This window comes from Dipodomys merriami, unplaced genomic scaffold, assembly GCF_024711535.1.
Source record: "Dipodomys merriami isolate MVZ:Mamm:240054 unplaced genomic scaffold, mDipMer1.0.p SCAF_31, whole genome shotgun sequence".
NCBI classification, from domain to species: Eukaryota; Metazoa; Chordata; class Mammalia; order Rodentia; family Heteromyidae; genus Dipodomys; species Dipodomys merriami.
In genome coordinates, this window is record NW_027204604.1 from 5,691,598 (window position 1) to 5,707,916 (window position 16,319).

The 16,319-nt window shown below is 38.6% G+C and overlaps 1 protein-coding gene across 4 annotated transcripts in view; it reads left to right on the top strand.

The window, feature by feature from the left end:
• Ints7 (integrator complex subunit 7) overlaps positions 1-16,319 on the top strand; it is a 67,997-nt gene that overhangs the window by 49,728 nt on the left and 1,950 nt on the right. For 2 of the 4 annotated variants that reach the window (XR_011376314.1, XR_011376316.1), the window contains exons 14-20: positions 1,057-1,251; positions 1,698-1,801; positions 3,156-3,224; positions 5,042-5,174; positions 8,870-8,968; positions 10,772-10,957; positions 11,557-11,896. Coding sequence is in view for 1 of the 4 variants with exons in the window: in XM_070041552.1 (XP_069897653.1) it covers positions 1,057-1,251; positions 1,698-1,801; positions 3,156-3,224; positions 5,042-5,174; positions 8,870-8,968; positions 10,772-10,957; positions 11,557-11,841 (1,071 nt within the window). In the remaining 3 variants the exon portion in view is untranslated. Of the gene's footprint in view, positions 1-1,056; positions 1,252-1,697; positions 1,802-3,155; positions 3,225-5,041; positions 5,175-8,869; positions 8,969-10,771; positions 10,958-11,556; positions 13,466-13,592; positions 13,768-16,319 lie in introns of those variants that run through there. The other 2 variants (XR_011376313.1, XM_070041552.1) reach the window with 2 other exon arrangements.

The following is a 16,319-nucleotide window of genomic DNA, read 5'->3' on the forward strand; positions in this document are numbered from 1 at the left end:
TTATATATCAATGTATTCATATATATTTACTTGTACCCTCGTCACTTATGAAGTTAATAAGCAATAAATTAAATATAGCATGTACTAACTCAAAAGGGGAAGAAGAAGGGGTAGGGGAATTTGTTTTCATACAAGAACAGTTCAGCTCTCATCTAAGAAATTTAAGACAGTTGAATTGGTAGGGTGCCAGTGGCTCATGCCTATAATCTTAACTACTCAGAAGGCTGAGATATGACATTTGCAGTTAAAAGCCAGTCTGGGCAGAAAGTCTATGAGTCTCTTCCCATTTAACCACCAAAAATCTAGAAGTAGAGCTGTGACTCAAGTGGTAGAATTCCCATCTTGAAGGAGAAAGAGCTAAGGGACACTGCCCGAGCCCTGAGTTCAAACCCCAGTACTGGCATCAAAATTGATTGATTGATAGATTGAATTAATAAAACAATTAAACTGTTAATCATTAATATCTTAGGATGTACTGTTTTTTAATTAGATCACAACCTTCTAAAGGTTGAAAACCATAAAGTAAATATATTAAGTATAGTTACTATCTTTACATTATATAAAGGCTTTTTGCACTTTGAGAGGTATATTAGGCAAGTAGACATTTTTATAAATAGTCTTTGCATGTTCAGTGCAAATCTGGGATACTGATATGGGGGGGTGAGGGGTGGTTGTTTTTTGCTAGAATCAGGATTTTAAGTAAGAGCCTTGCACTTATTTGGCTTGTTTGATGGCTGGACTTCTACCACTAGAGCCACACCTCCAGCCCTATTTTTTTTGCTGACTATTTTGGAGATGAAATCTCCAGATTCTACCTGGGCTGACCTGAAACATCAACCTCCAGAACTCAGCCTCCTGTGTAGCTAGGATTATAGGTGTAAGCCACCAGCATCTGGCTTCCTGTGAACCAGGATTGGGTAAATACATGCAAACCCTCCAAATTTATAAGGCCAACTTTACTTCTCACTCTCCCATCTTCTTATTGTTTTTACTTTATCCTAAATATATATATATATATATATATATTTTTTTTTTTTTTTTTTTTTTTTATTCCAGGCTGCCAGTACACCACTGAATCCTTTAAGTTTTCAGTGCGAATTTGTAAAACTCAGGATTGATCTTCTCCAAGCCTTCTCTCAACTTATCTGTACTTGTAATAGTCTCAAGACAAGCCCTCCACCTGCAATTGCCACAACAATTGCCATGACCTTAGGAAATGACCTTCAGAGATGTGGTCGAATCTCCAATCAGGCATGTCTTAACTCTCTCTTCAGTGCAATTTTCATTTATCCTCTTGGGGCTTCTGAGGTTGGGAAATGAAAAAAAATCTGTAAAGTTAAAAATCAGTGGTTTGACTCAGACATAGTGTCAAATATTTTAACTCTCTCATCTTGCCAAATAGACTGATGTGTTTTGGGATTAATGATGCCTTGGTGGGTACTACATGTTATATGAAGAGATTGGAATTACAACGAGGAAGTTTGGAATGCTTATAACTATTCTAGTGGAAGTTACAAATGTAACTAAAGATAATATATAAATTATAATCTTGTGAACATTTGTAGTTTCACTTATGAAAATGAACAATGATATATGATTTTTCTTTGAATTTTTGTTGAAGATTTTTCTGTTTTTATATTTTTAATGTAATAACAGGTAGATGTTTATTGTTGTTGATTTCTTTTCCTTCTTTATAGATGAAGCAATCCATGGAAGAATTCCGAAGTCTTGCTTCAAGATATGGGGATCTTTATCAGGCATCTTTTGATGCTGATTCAGCAACTCTGAGGAATGTAGAATTGTATCCTAACTTGCTTCATTCTTATTCTTGGGAACTATCTTTTAAATGTAGACCATAACCAAAATATATATTGATAACTTTCAAGTTTATTATAATTTCATATTTTGAAATTTAGAATTTTTACTTTTTTAGCATATACCAGGATTTTAAAACAAAATGGTGATTCAGTGGTAGTCTTTTTCCCCCTCAAGGAAAAACATCCACAGCCTGAATTCTTCCAGGCACTGAGGTATATATCTATAGTCCCAGCTACTTAGGTGGCAATGTAAGAGGATCACTTGAAGCTAGGAGTTTCAGTCCAACCTGAAGAACATAGAAAGACCTCATCTCCAAAATAGCAACAAAAAACAAAGCAAGCCTGTGTTCTATTAATGTATTGTTTGTGCTGATTTGAGCTGCAAATCACCACACATTTTCCCACCAGAAAAACTTCGCCTCAGCATGCTTTCTTTGTGGCTACCAAGACCTAGTTATCATTGCCTTTATTTACTTACGATCTATTCAGTACTTTCGGTCATCATTTTAGTCCCCTAAGTCCTCTTTAAGTTCTTCATATATCCTTATTAGCAACTTCAGATCACTTGTGAAGGAAGAAAGAAATACTTTGAAGTTGTAGGACCTGCCAGTCAGTAGTTCTTGGCTTTTGTTTTACTGACTGAAACCATACATGCTTTGCACTCTCCACCCTATAAAATGCAAATGTTGCCAGGTGCCAGTGTCTGATGCCTGTAATCCTGGCCACTCAGGAGGTCGAGATGTGAGGGTTGTGGTTTGAAGCCAGCCTGGGCAGGAAAGTCCCATGAGACATTTTTTATCTCCAGTTAATCACCAAAAAGCCAGAAATTGGGCTGTGGCTCAAGTGGTAAGAACAACAACTAGGCCCTGAGTTCAAGTACCAGTACACACACAGAATTTGTCCATATATACTCCAAAATAATTTTAAGACAGTTGACAGATCCCTTGAGCCCCTACTTAGGAACTATCAAGATAAAGACACTATAGATAATAGGGTTTTTTTTCTTTTGGTTTTAAAAATCTGCCCATGAAACTTCTGTTGTTTCTCTGCTTCAAATTCTTATGAAGAACTGCTGTAATTAATACATAAGAACAAAGTTTCTGTGAATGAATTTCACATTTAGCAACCTCTGAAATATTCTTCCTGGAACAGAATTTGAGGATCACTAGTATAAGCAATATACATCATTTGAAAGGAAAAAATACAGCTCCACACTATTTGAGCTTGTAACATGATCACTTTCTCTAAAAGCTGTCCTCCTCTTGACTTTAATATTCAGGTAATATAAAATATAAAATGGATTTCCGTGTTTTCATGTCTAACTTAACATTAATTTAGACAGCAGCAGAGCTGTTTGCTGATATCTCATGCAATAGAAGCCCTAATTTTGGATCCAGAATCGGCAAGGTAATTTCCATAATAGTTTGTATTATAATTTTTTTTGGGGGGGGGTCCAGTTGTAGGGCCTGAACTCTGGGCCTGGATGCTGTGTCTCAGCTCTTCAGCTCACAGCTAGTGCTCTACCACTTGAACCAAAGTGCTACTTCCGGCCTTTTCTGTTTATGTGGCGCTGAGGAATCGAATCCAGGGCCTCATGCATGCGAGGCAAGCGCTCTACCACTAAGACACCTTCCTAACCCTAAAATATTTTCAAATGTTATTTTGCCTTTCTTTCACAGCAGTGTCTTAGAAAAGGAATTTTAGAAGAAAAAGCAAAAAGGATGTAGTCTTCTTAACACTTGCCCAGGGTCATATAATTAGGAGAAAACATAAATTTTCTGACTCCAGATGGTCTAGGGAAATATCCTGCCTTTTATTTGCAAAACACTGATTTGGATAAATAATTGAGCAGTTTCTTGTATAATTGAGCTTTATTGTGAAAGATTGTGAGGTAATAATACTACTAAGCTTGAACTGGAAATTTTATTCTTTGGTTTCACAAACCAAAAGATATTCCTGGTTTTTCTATATTAAAATTCTTATCCCTGCCAGGATCAGTGGCACACAACTGTAATCCTAACTACTCAGGAAGCTGAGCTCTGAGGATTGTGGTTCAAAGCCAGCCTGGGCAGGAAAGTCTGTGAGTCTTATCTCCAAATGAACTACCAGAAATCTGAAAGTGGTACTGTGGCTCAAGTGGTAGAGTGCTGGCTTTGAGCTGAAGAGCTCAGCTCAGGGAGAGCGCCCAGGCCCAGAGTTCAAGCCCCATGACCGACAAAAAAAAAAAAAAAAAGTAGTAGTTTAGGCATTTGTAGCAGTAGAGGAAAAAAGAAGAAACGAAGGTGAAACATTTCCTTGAATGATCTGTATACTAACTCTCTTTGCACAGTCCTGGTTGTTTTTATTATTATTATTTCTGTGCTTTAGATTAATTTCCTAGCTATTTATTTTCTATTGTAAGTTATATCCATCATGCTTATCCAGTGATTTGTTCAAGACCATTTTGTTCTATGGCATTCCTCAATTCACTCTGTTTTTAGCTGTTACTCGTATGTCTTTATTGGTAATTTGGCAATTGTCTATGAATTTATTGTAATCTTTACAAATATCTTCTGTTTCACTTTATGGCTGTGACTGCTTTACACTTTTTCATACTACCTAACAACTGGAGTGGCTAAGATTTCCATCATTTGAAGTCAGTTCTGTGTTTAAATTCCAGCTTGCCATTTCATTTACTGGTTATCTGAGTATAGGCAAATTAACCTGTCTAAGCCTCAGTTTTTTTTAATCTACAACTTTGTGTTACTGTTATTTGTTTTGTTTTGTTTTTGTGCCTATACTGGGGCTTGAACTCAGAACCTGATGTTCTCACTTGGCTTTTTGCTTTACCACTTGAGCCATATCTCCACTTCCAGACATAACTTCATTGTTTTTAAAATTAACATGAGCCGGGCGCTGGTGGCTCACGCCTGTAATCCTAGCTACTCAGGAGGCTGAGATTTGAGGATCGCGGTTCAAAGCCAGCCCGGGCAGGAGAGACCGTGAGACTCCTATCTCCAATAAACCACCAGAAAACCGGAAGTGGCGCTGTAGCTCAAGTGGTAGAGCGCTGGCCTTGAGCTGAAGAGCTGAGGGACAGCGCCCAGGCCCAGAGTTCAAGCCCCACGACCGACAAAAAAATAAAATAAAATTAAATTAAATTAACATGAATGTAGACTGTGCTTAACATTTAACCATTGAAGTTACTGTTTTATTTGATTATTTGATATTGATCTTCACTTCAGTTTTCAGGAATATGGATCTACCGGAGCAGCCCATGCTGATAGTGAATATGAGAGAAGAATGATGTCTGTATATAATCATGTCTTGGAGGAGGTAGAATCACTCAATCGGAAATATACTCCCGTTTCTTATATGGCAAGTTACATTCATTCTGTTGAATTTTTGTTACTCTAAGGTTTCTTTTTTTTTAAATTAATCTTTGATAATTATTAGGTGAGCCTAACAAGTTAACATTTTGCCTGTTTAATTATCAGGAGAACAGGGTTGACATAACACCTGCCTCATAGCATTAAAGGATTAAATGGGATGGTCTATTATACAACTAGGTATATCTCTGTTACAAAGCCACAGTGACATTTAAAATCTCTACTCAAATGGAGGCAAGCTTTTTAAAAATAAAATACATCAAGTCAGGTACCGGTGGCTCTTCACTAGTCATCCTAGATGTATGTGTGTGAGGCTGAGATCAAGGTCACAATTTCAGACTGGCCTAGGCATTAAAATCCACAAGACCCAAGCTGGTCTGATATCTGCCAGTCATTCCTAGCTACATCAAGAAATGAAAAGCAGGAAGATAACAGTCTAGGTGTAACAAGTGCTAAAAGTGGCTGGAGGCATGCATCAGTGGTGGAGAACCTTGGGAGAGTAGAGAAAGGGGGTAGGAGGAGGAGAGAGAGAGAAGAGGCAGAGGCAAGAAATCTGGTTTCTTTTCCTCTTCTACAATAACTCTAATCCCTTCTTTTTTTTTTTTTTTTGGTTGGTCATGGGGCTTGAACTCTGGGCCTGGGTGCTGTCCATCAGCTCTTCAGCTCAAAGCTAGTGCTCTACCACTTGAGCCACAGCACCACTTCTGTCTTTTTCTGAGTGGTTTATTAGAGATAAGGGTCTCATGGATTTTCCTGCACAGGCGGCTTTGAATCTGGATCCTCAGATCTCAGCCTCCTGAGTAGCTATGATTACAGGTGTGAGCCCTCAGCACCCAGCTCTAATCCCTTCTTAACAGCCTGTCCTCTACATACCATGTTGGAGGTTAGAGCTTCAACACTGTATATGAATTTAAGAGGATACAGAAATTCAATCTATAATAGCCATTCTTTGAACTTTGGGGCCTGGAGAGTTTCTCTTTCTGCTCATACATTAGCTCTCCTGGCTTCTGCTCTTTTTTCTGTACTCTCATCCTTAGTCATGCATTTTAGAAGAAAGTAGAAAAGTTGTTTCTACCCTAAAGAGATAGATTAGATCTAGGAGTGAATATCCTCCTTGACATTATGCTTTTCATGTAAAAGTTGTTGTAGTATTTGTTGAATTGATACAGCCTATTTGACATTGAGATTGGTTGCTAGGGGAGATTGTGAAACTAAGTGCTATCCTGAGAAATTAAATAGATGCTGAACAATAACTTCCTTTTGTAGTTGAATATAATGGAGAGAATGAGACGTTTCTGTCCAGGATGAAATAGAGAAAAGAACCCTGGTTCACACAGATCTAGGTTCAGATCTCCCCCTCCTCCCAATTTTTTTTTTTTTTTTTGACTGGGGAAGGGGAAGGAGTACTGGGGTTTGAACTTGGGCTTCTGGGTTGTTCAGCTGTTGTTCTACCACTTGAACCATATCTCTACGCCTGATTTTTGCTGATTATTTTGGAGATGGAATCGCAGACTTTTCTTCCCTGACTGACTTAGAACCTCAGTCCTCTAATCTGAATAGCTAAGACTTGTGGGTATGAGCCACCAATATGTAGTCTCGGTTCAGATTCTTGCTCAGCCAAGCTCTATGACTTTGGGTAAATTACTTAATGTTCATTTATATGAGATGGGAAAACCTACCTCATAAGATTATTAGGAAATAATGAAATAATTCTTAATGTCTAACAGTGCTTGGTATAATTGTAGCTACTAATTAATAAAATATTAACTTCCTTCTCTCTTTCTAAACTGCGTTTTATATTCTGAGCCCCCAAATGTAGCTCAGACAGGTATTTATTGAGTCTTAGGAATAGGAAAATGACAAAGACACAACCTTTCCTCAAGTTGCCTGTGATCTTAAGAAGGAACAACACATGTACCTAAGTAGAGTTTTTGTATAAGGTAGAGATATAACACAAAAGAGAAGTTTGCTGGTTTAGTGTGGAAATAATTGACCAGCACTGCCAAAAAAGAAAGAGAGAAGCAAAAGTAATTCTTGTGAAAGATTGGTTCCACCAGAGCTATGATGAATCCACCACATGCTTCCCAGAATCTTAGTTCAGGAGGATGTGTAGTGCTGCTTTAGCAATAAAACTCACCTGCCTGAAACCAGTAACAAATGGATTTTTCCATCTTTTTGCCATAATGCCCAATTTTTTAAAGCCATGTTACAGCATGAGCAGCTAGAGGGCCTTTACTGTCTAGTGGTTTTCAATCTGCAGTGGTTCTGGGGGTGGGAACAGGGCATAGAGATTGCAGTAGACTGAGGAAGGCATCGTACACAGAATGGTACTGATTTATCCCAAGTTAAAAACATTCTGATGTGGCTTTAATTTACTTTTGTCTATTTTTAAATCACTGATGGAATAGCACATAGTCACTAAGAAGTCAGGCAGCCCAAGTTCTAGTCCCACTTTGTTCCATTTCATAGCTGTGATCTTTTTCATTAATAAACTGGAAAGTTAGCCTGCGTAACCTTCCTTTTTATTTTATTTATTTATTTTTGAGACAGGATCTCAAGACTGAGCTCATAATCCTTCTGCCTCAGCCTCTTGAGTGCTGTAATTATAGGCATGCACCACCACACCAGGCTTTCTTTGAACTCTTGAGTTATATGACCTCTTTCACTTAAATTCAGTGGTTCTGTTCCTCTGAGATTATCAAAACCCACATGAGTGAAATCAGTTTTAGAAATAAAGTATTTTATGAAAGTTTCACAATCCCATGAAAGCATAACTACAAATAGCAACTAAAGATTAAAATTATCTTTAATCTGAATTCTAGTCAGTTTGTACCATTGCTTACTCTGGGCATCATAGCTATTAGGACAAAGAAGCTAACTTGTAGAGATGAGATGAAAGAATAAACTCTCTCAAAGCCAAGATTCTGTAGGGATCTGGTTCCTTTACCATACTCTTTGTTATACTCTGCTTTATGATAGTTGTTCTATATTTTAGTATCTAAAATGATCCAGTAATACTATGTTTAAGCTGGCTCATGCCTGTAGTCCTAGCTAAGATCTGAGGACTGGTTCAAAGCCAGCCTGGACAAGAAAGTTTGTGAAACTCTTATCACCAGTTAACAACCAAAAAAACCAGAAGTGGGGGCTGGGAAGGTGGCTCAGTGCTAAAGTGCTTGCCTTGCATGCATGAGGCCCTGGATTTGGTTCCTCAGCACCATATAAGCAGAAAAAAGCCAGAAGTGGCACTGTGGCTCAAGTGGTAGAGCGCTAGCCTTGAGCTGAAGAGCTGAGGACAGCTCCCAGGCCCAGAGTTCAGACCCCAAAACAAACAACAACAAAAAGCCAGAAGTGGATTTGGCTCAAGTGGTAGAGTGCTAGCCTTGAGCACAAAAGCTCAGGGACAGCACCCAGGTCCTAAATTCATGCCAGAACTGCTTGGCCTTGAGCAATGTGGATTTCTTCCCATTTGTGATTTATTTCTTATGGAATACAGTTCAAGATAATGTAATAATCTATAATTCTTGACATGAATGAGTGAACTGGTATATATCCTGAATGTTGTGCATATTGCTTATTGATAGGAACTTTTATGATAATTTCCAGCATACACAATTTTACATACCTTCCTGAATGTACGATTTGTTGATGAAATTCGAAAACTTACTCTATTTTTGTTTTCCTCAGCATACAGCATGCCTCTGCAATGCCATCATTGCCTTGCTGAAAGTACCCCTTTCATTTCAGAGATATTTTTTCCAGAAACTGCAGTCTACCAGCATCAAGGTAATATAGGAAGACGATTAACGTTAACATATGTTGAGGGTGGGAAGGTGGCTCAGTGGTAGAGCGCTTGCCTTGCATGCATGAGGCCCTGGGTTTGATTCCTCAGCACCACATAAGCAAAAAGAAAAAAGCCAGAAGTGGCGCTGTGGCTCAAGTGGTAGAGCGCTAGCCTTGAGCTGAAGAGCTGAGGGACAGCGCCCAGGCCCAGAGTTCAGGCCCCACGACTGGACCTAAAAAAAAAAACAAAAAAACGTTGAAATTATATAGGACATAGCTATACTTCAGGATCTTAACTTGGGTTTTAACAAAATTTGTAAGTTTAGTTGTATGCTTTTCTTCCCTTTAACAAATGATTTGGTGAAGGCAGTGGTATTTGAGAGCTAAACTCCCTTTTAAACTTTTGGTGATAAATATATGGGGACATACATTTGAGTAACTGGAGATAGTCCATTGTCACTTACCTCTAGCAGTAAGTTGGTGATTTTATCATAATCATCCAGAAAAATCTTGAACTGAGACTGTCTGACCAAGCTATTCAGACCGAACTTAGACTGAAGCAAGTCCAATAAAATATTACCAGTCCTGCCTTCAAAGTCCTTTTGTCTTTTGAGTCACAAGTTTTGAAGAACTGGCCAATAACTAGAGTTACTTTTTGAAATCATTTAAACCACTGGTGGCTCTTGCTACTTAGGAGGCTGAGAGCTGAGGATTGAAGCCAGCTGGGGCAGGAAAGTCTGTGAGACTCCTATCTTCAGTTAACTACCAAAAAGCTGGAAATGGAGCTGTGGCTCAAGTGGTAGAGCACTAGACTTGAGTGGAAAAAGTTCAAGGACAGCACCCAGTTCAAACCCCATTTAAAAAAAAAAAAACTCAGAAGGACTGAAAGGTATAGCCCAAATATTAGAATGTTTGAGAACCAGAGTTCAACCTCCAAAAAAGCTGTTTTTGAATCTTAGAATGTTGGGAAAGGAGTGGATTTTCACTTCTAAGAGATTTCCTGAATTATCCTTGTCACTTGCTGTCTTCAGTGAACTTTTGCCCTCATTTAGATGTTTTTGGTAACAAATAACCGAATTCCATTTCAAAATGACTAATCAGGAAAATTAGTTATCTAGACAAGAATTCCTCCTAAAGCATATTGACTCCAGGGTTGATTAGTTCGGTGGCTCAACAATATTATCAGTAACTCAATTTTTTTTTTCATCTAGCAAGACTTGAGCTTTCTGCAATTGAAATATATTTGGGACTTTAAATATTTTCTTTTTAAATTTAATTTTTTTAAGAACAGTTGTATTTGTTTAACATACAGAAGGCCTTAGGTTCAGTTCTCAGTGCCACTGACCAAAACTCATGGAAACTTACTTTGTGGAAATTTACATTTTTATATCATGACTTCATTATGCAAGTAATCCTAGCATTTAATGTTCATTTGCATTTGAACTTAATCTGTTCTAAATTACCTAAGAGTATAGAGACAGCAGCTAGACATGAACATTTCAGTACATTTCCTACTAAAAGAGATTCATTGTCAGTGAAAGTTCTGCCATAAACCCTGACAGAGCAGTGCCTTAGCTTGTCTCTAATTCTGTTGCCCTTGAACAAAACTGAAATCTGGGATAAAAAGCTCTATAGTATTTAAGAGACAAAAGGCATAAGGAAGTTGGGCTTTGAAGGTCTTTCTGCCTAGTTATCCCAACATGGGTATAGTAGGGTGCTTAGGCCAATGTGTTAGTTATTACCAGTGGTTAGCAGAAGGAAGCTTGCTCTAGGTTATTGGCCATTTATTTGATGTTTGCATTCCAGCTTGCACTGTCTCCATCCCCTCGGAATCCTGCAGAACCCATTGCTGTACAGAATAACCAGCAGCTGGCATTAAAGGTAGAGGGAGTTGTTCAGCATGGATCTAAACCAGGACTCTTCCGCAAAATTCAGTCCGTCTGTTTGAATGTTTCTTCGACACTTCAGAGTAAATCAGGACAAGACTACAAGGTAATTTCAAAAACCGGCAAAATTGTGATGCAGGTTTTACCAGCTTAGTTTGCCAGTGTTCTTTTGTGATTAAGCAGGTGGCAATTTTGCCTCCAGAGGGATCAGATGAACATAAAAGCAGATATTGGGGTTTGAGGAGACTTCCCTTTCCTCTGCCCAGATAATCTAGGCAGACAAGAGATCCAATAATGATTTTAATTACTTTTAGAGCTATAGAGGCTAACTCAGGTGTGTAACTTTACAGAATAAAGATGGGAATTGGGATGTAGGGAAGAGAGAACATGGAGAGAGGCCAGCCTGTGAGGGGGTTGAAAGGCTCTGGGAGCTTATTCTGATCAAGGAGAGATAAGTGGCAATGTCACTTAATTGTTGGGCCAGTAGACCCAAGTGAGCCCACCTGAGTGCACATTCCAGCTCTGCTTTATTATCACCTTGGGCAGCTTACTTAACCTCTCTGTCTTAGCCTGCTCATCTAAACAGCAAGGATGATTGATAATAGTACCTTGTATCTTGGTTGTTTGCAAGGACTAAACCAAGTACCTAGAACAGGAGCCTCTGAATGAATGTAGCTACTGTTATTCAACATTCATTCATTGCAGATACCCATTGACAATATGACCAATGAGATGGAGCAGAAAGTTGAGCCTCATAATGATTACTTCAGTACCCAGTTCCTGTTGAACTTTGCTATCCTTGGAACACATAACATCACAGTGGAATCCTCAGTGAAAGACGCCAATGGCATCGTATGGAAGACTGGCCCCAGAACTACCATATTTGTCAAATCTCTGGAAGATCCTTACTCCCAGCAGATTCGCCTACAACAGCAGCAAGCCCAGCAACCCTTACAGCAGCAGCAGCGCAATGCCTACACGCGGTTTTAACCATGCCATGCGCACACTGCAGACTTCCAAGGGATTGACCAAACTGACTGAAAAGGTTTGCTTTTTCATATTAAGTATGAAAATTATCATGTGAAATCCACTTACTCATTAATTTCTGCAGTGTAACATTCTGGGGGGGAAATTCTCCTTTAAATTTTTTTTTTTTTTTTGTCGGTCATGGGGCTTGAACTCTGGGCTTGGGCGCTGTCCCTGTGCTCTTCAGCTTAAGGTGAACACTCTACCACTTGAGCTACAGCGTCACTTCCGGTTTTCCAGTGGTTTATTGGAGATAAGAGTCTCATAGGCTTTCCTGCCCGGGCTGGCTTTGAACCGTGATCCTCAGATCTCAGCCTCCTGAATAGCTAGGATTACAGGCATGAGCCACCAGTGCCCGGCTTCCTTAAAAAAAAATTTTGGGGGGGGGGTCTGGTTGTGGGGCCTGAACTCTGGGCCTGGGTGCTGTCCCTCAGCTCTTCAGCTCAAGGCTAGCGCTCTACCACTAGAGCCACAGCACCACTCCAGCTTTTTTCTTTTTGCTTATGTGGTGCTGAAGAATTGAACCCAGGGCCTCAGGCATGCAAGGCAAGCTCTCTACCACTGAGCCACCTTCCCAGGCTCCTTAAAATTTTTTGAGAAATTATTTTGAGAAATAATTGGTTTCCTATCCCAGAAGATTTTATTTTCTTGTTTCCTTCTAAAGGAAGTCCTTTATTTTATATTTAACATTTTTATTTTATTGCTGTTCCTTTGTTTTTGGGTTTTTTTGGGTGGTGGTGGTTGTTACTGAGTGTGTACTTTCTCTTCTCCTTTTAAGAATAGTCACATATTGAGGTGACTGGATTAGTAATTTGATTGCCTCACTACCAAACTACAAGGCTTGCTGCTTGACATCAACCTGGAATGCTAAGCTAGGCATTGGGAAATGTGACCAGTCCACACAGGGTTTGCTATGGTAGTAGTCATGCCATAGGCTCCAGAGCATGAGGCCTGCAGTCTAGCAGGATTGAAACATGCTACTGCATTGTTTTAACCACTTACCTGTCTCTTCCTGTACTACACCAATCTTAATTTATTTATGTTTAGTATTTAATAGACTCACAGAGCAGCTAGCAATTACATAGAAAAATTGCAAGTTAATTTGCTGTATTTTCTGATATTTGTGTGGTTAATATATACTTTTTCCATTGTTTCTACAAGTGGGAAAAAATCACGTTTATTCTCTTAATGTTTTAAGTTAAAAGGGACAACTCTTTAGTTATTACTTGACAAGGTATGTGATGTTAGATTGGATTGTGTGGAAGGAACAATCTCTTTAACCTCAAACTGTTGGGATGCTCAGGGAATATAATTTTCTGGCTAGCCAGAAAACCCCTTTTTTTCTATTACAATATTGGTTGAAAACCATATAATAACATACTTTCTTGTCTTAACACACTATAGTAGGTATTAACATAACTGTTTCTGAAGATCATTAAGTGCTAGGGCATCATGAATTCTGAACTTTAGGGTGCTGGCTGGATTGCAGATATTGATAATAGTTAATTGGGCTGGATGCAGCTGCTAATATGAAGAAGACACATTCCCTGGAATTTCCCCCTTTTAAATAAATCTCCCAATTTCTTTGCTTGTGTTTTAACTTTTTCTTATCAAGGTCACGTGGATTCAAAGGAGGTCTAGAGTTCAAGTTTTAACAAAAGGAGTTGTTTGTTTTTGTATTTTTGTTTTTCAAAAACTTGTCTTTTAACCTCTAGGAACAGGAGGTAATGGCAATTCTGGTCCCTTCAAGATCACTTGGGTTGATGAACAATATATGGCCCCATTGTGAATAATAGTACACTATGCTGTCCTGTCCAGACATCTTCATAAGCAAGTCTTTTTGGGGTCCAATGTAGATCACATCTCTATAGAAGCCCACCAGTATCTTTGGTGAGCATCTAGGAACATAAGATTTGGGGAAAATAACCAGAATGGTAGGGAAGAAGCACAGAATTCCTTGTCCTTTTTGGTATGGAAAGAGCTGAATCAAAAGCCTGGGTTCTTGGGGCTGGGAAGGTGGCTCAGTGGTAAAGCACTTGCCTTGCATGCTTGAGGCCCTGGGTTCGATTCCTCAGCACCACATAAACAAAAAGAAAAAGCCAGAAGTGGTAGAGTGCTAGCCTTGAGCTGAAGAGCTGAGGGGCAGCGCCCAGACCCAGGGTTCAGGTCCATGACCGGACCCAAAAAAATAAAAAATTAAAAAAAAAAAAAAAAGCCTGGGTTCTTTTGGCTTTGATGATTTAACTCTTTGATCTAGGGCAAGTCACTCTATCACTATCTAAAATTATTTTCTTTGTAAATCACTGAGTTAGACTAGATTTCTTCGAGCATTGCAGTATCAGGTAGCCCAAGTACTAAAAATGAAAAATTGGAAAAAGTTTTTTTGAAGCTTTTTTTTTTCTGTCAGTCGTGGGCCTTGAAATCAGGGCCTGGGTGCTGCCCCTAAGGTTTTTCACTCAAGGCTAGCACTCTACCACTCCACCACTTTGAGCCACAGCTCCACTTCCAGTTTTCTAGTGGTTAATTGGAAATAAGAGTGTCACAGACTTTCTGCCTGGGCTGCCTTGAAACTGTGATCCTAAGCTTCCTGAGTAGCTAAGATTATGGGCATGAGCCACCAGCACCTGGCTTTTTTTGTAGCTTTTAGTGCTGGTGATTAAACCTAGAGCCTTCCACATGCTAAGCATCCACTCTGCCACTGAGCTATACTTTGACATCAGTTCCTGGAAAGTCTTTATTTTTTAATTAAGTAGCTAATATTATAGTGTGGATTTCAGGTTTCTGGAACTTTCAAAGTAGAATTATCTAAAAAAGGAACAAATTTAGAAAGCCACCAATTCCTTTGAGACCTTCCCAGATTTTGTGTCCTTAAAAGACTTTTGTTAAGGATGAAAATTCTGACTTAGTGTACTACAGGACCCTTGGCACAAATTTGGGAGTGAATTATTAAGAACAAATTCAAATATTTCAGAGTATGAAAGTAACCATGGAGCAAACAAAAAAAAAGTATGTTATTTAGACACAAAGACAGAATTCTGGTTTTATATTCAGTATATTTACAGTATTCTTTTTGCATCAGTTTTTTTCTTGAGGGGGAGGAGCTGTTTATCATTTCAATACCATAATTAATGAAAAGAAAACTTACTCAAGGAAAGACAAAAGATAAACATTTTATATTATGAAATAAGCATGTTCCAAAAATTTAGAAATATGGATTACAAAAAGCACGTTGAATCTAAGAAGACAGGGCTATTTGTTCTTTTTTTTTTTATTGTGAAAATACTGTACAGAGGGGTTACAATTACATGAGCAAGATAGTGAGTACATTTCTTATCAAGCATTGTAGCCTGCTCCTTTGAGGGCTATTTGTTTTTAATGTGTAGTGACTTTAATGTAGCCTGAAAGCTGATGGGACAGCCTTTGAAGCCACACTACCCAGGTCAAATTTTAGCTCTACCTAATTTTGTGAGGTTGGACAAGCTACTTAAAGGGCATCCTTTCCTTACTGTATCTCAATAATAGGAAAATAGTGTTTCAAGGGTAGGTATAACACACAAATCCTTCCTGCCCAGCAGACAAATGTATTTGCTGTTATAATTATTGCTATTATTATTATCCTATTTTTCAGTCTTAGGTCAGTTCTTAAACTTAGCATTTTATCTCTTCCAAATAAAAAGTTACTTTTCCCCTGCTACTAAATATATTCAAACTATCTTTCTCTATGCTCAGTCTTAGTGTAAAATAGCAAAAATAATGCTGACCTAACAAAAACACAATTTTTATTAGAAATCATTAAAATATTTCAAGGTAAACATACAAAGAAAATTATGTAAAATATTTTATGCTGGTTTCCTTCAATGATGATAGCAATAGTGTATTGACCATATAGAGATTAAAATACTGTTGCACTTCACCTCACACCAAGAGATCTTCTGATGTGCCCTATCTAAGCTCCAACTAACCAAGATGCAGATAATTTATAGTTGGAGGCTATATCTAAGTCACTCTTCTGTGAAGAACTAACCAACCAAAGAAGATCTGCATATCCTTGCAATGACCTCGTAAATTCTGTTTATAAGAATTAATGCACCATGGATCCTTAAGTAGGTCACTGGTTTAATAAATGCCAGCAGAATATTGGGGGATATGACTCAAGCAGGAGAATGCCCAAGGGCCCTGAGTTCAAGTTCCAGTATTCCCTCTCCCCATCGCCCCCCACAAGAAAAGATAATTCCAGAACTATAGTTTGATTCAAAGAAGGGATTGTTGAAAAAGAAGATGAGCTGCCACTTGGTATATGGAGTATAAGCAGTACTGGCCAATAGAACTTCCTGCGGTAATGAAAACATTCGTAAGACTACACTGTCCAATAGAGCCCCTAACTTTTTTTTTTTTTTTTTTTTTGTCGGTCGTGGGGCTTGAACTCTGGGCCTGGGCGCTGT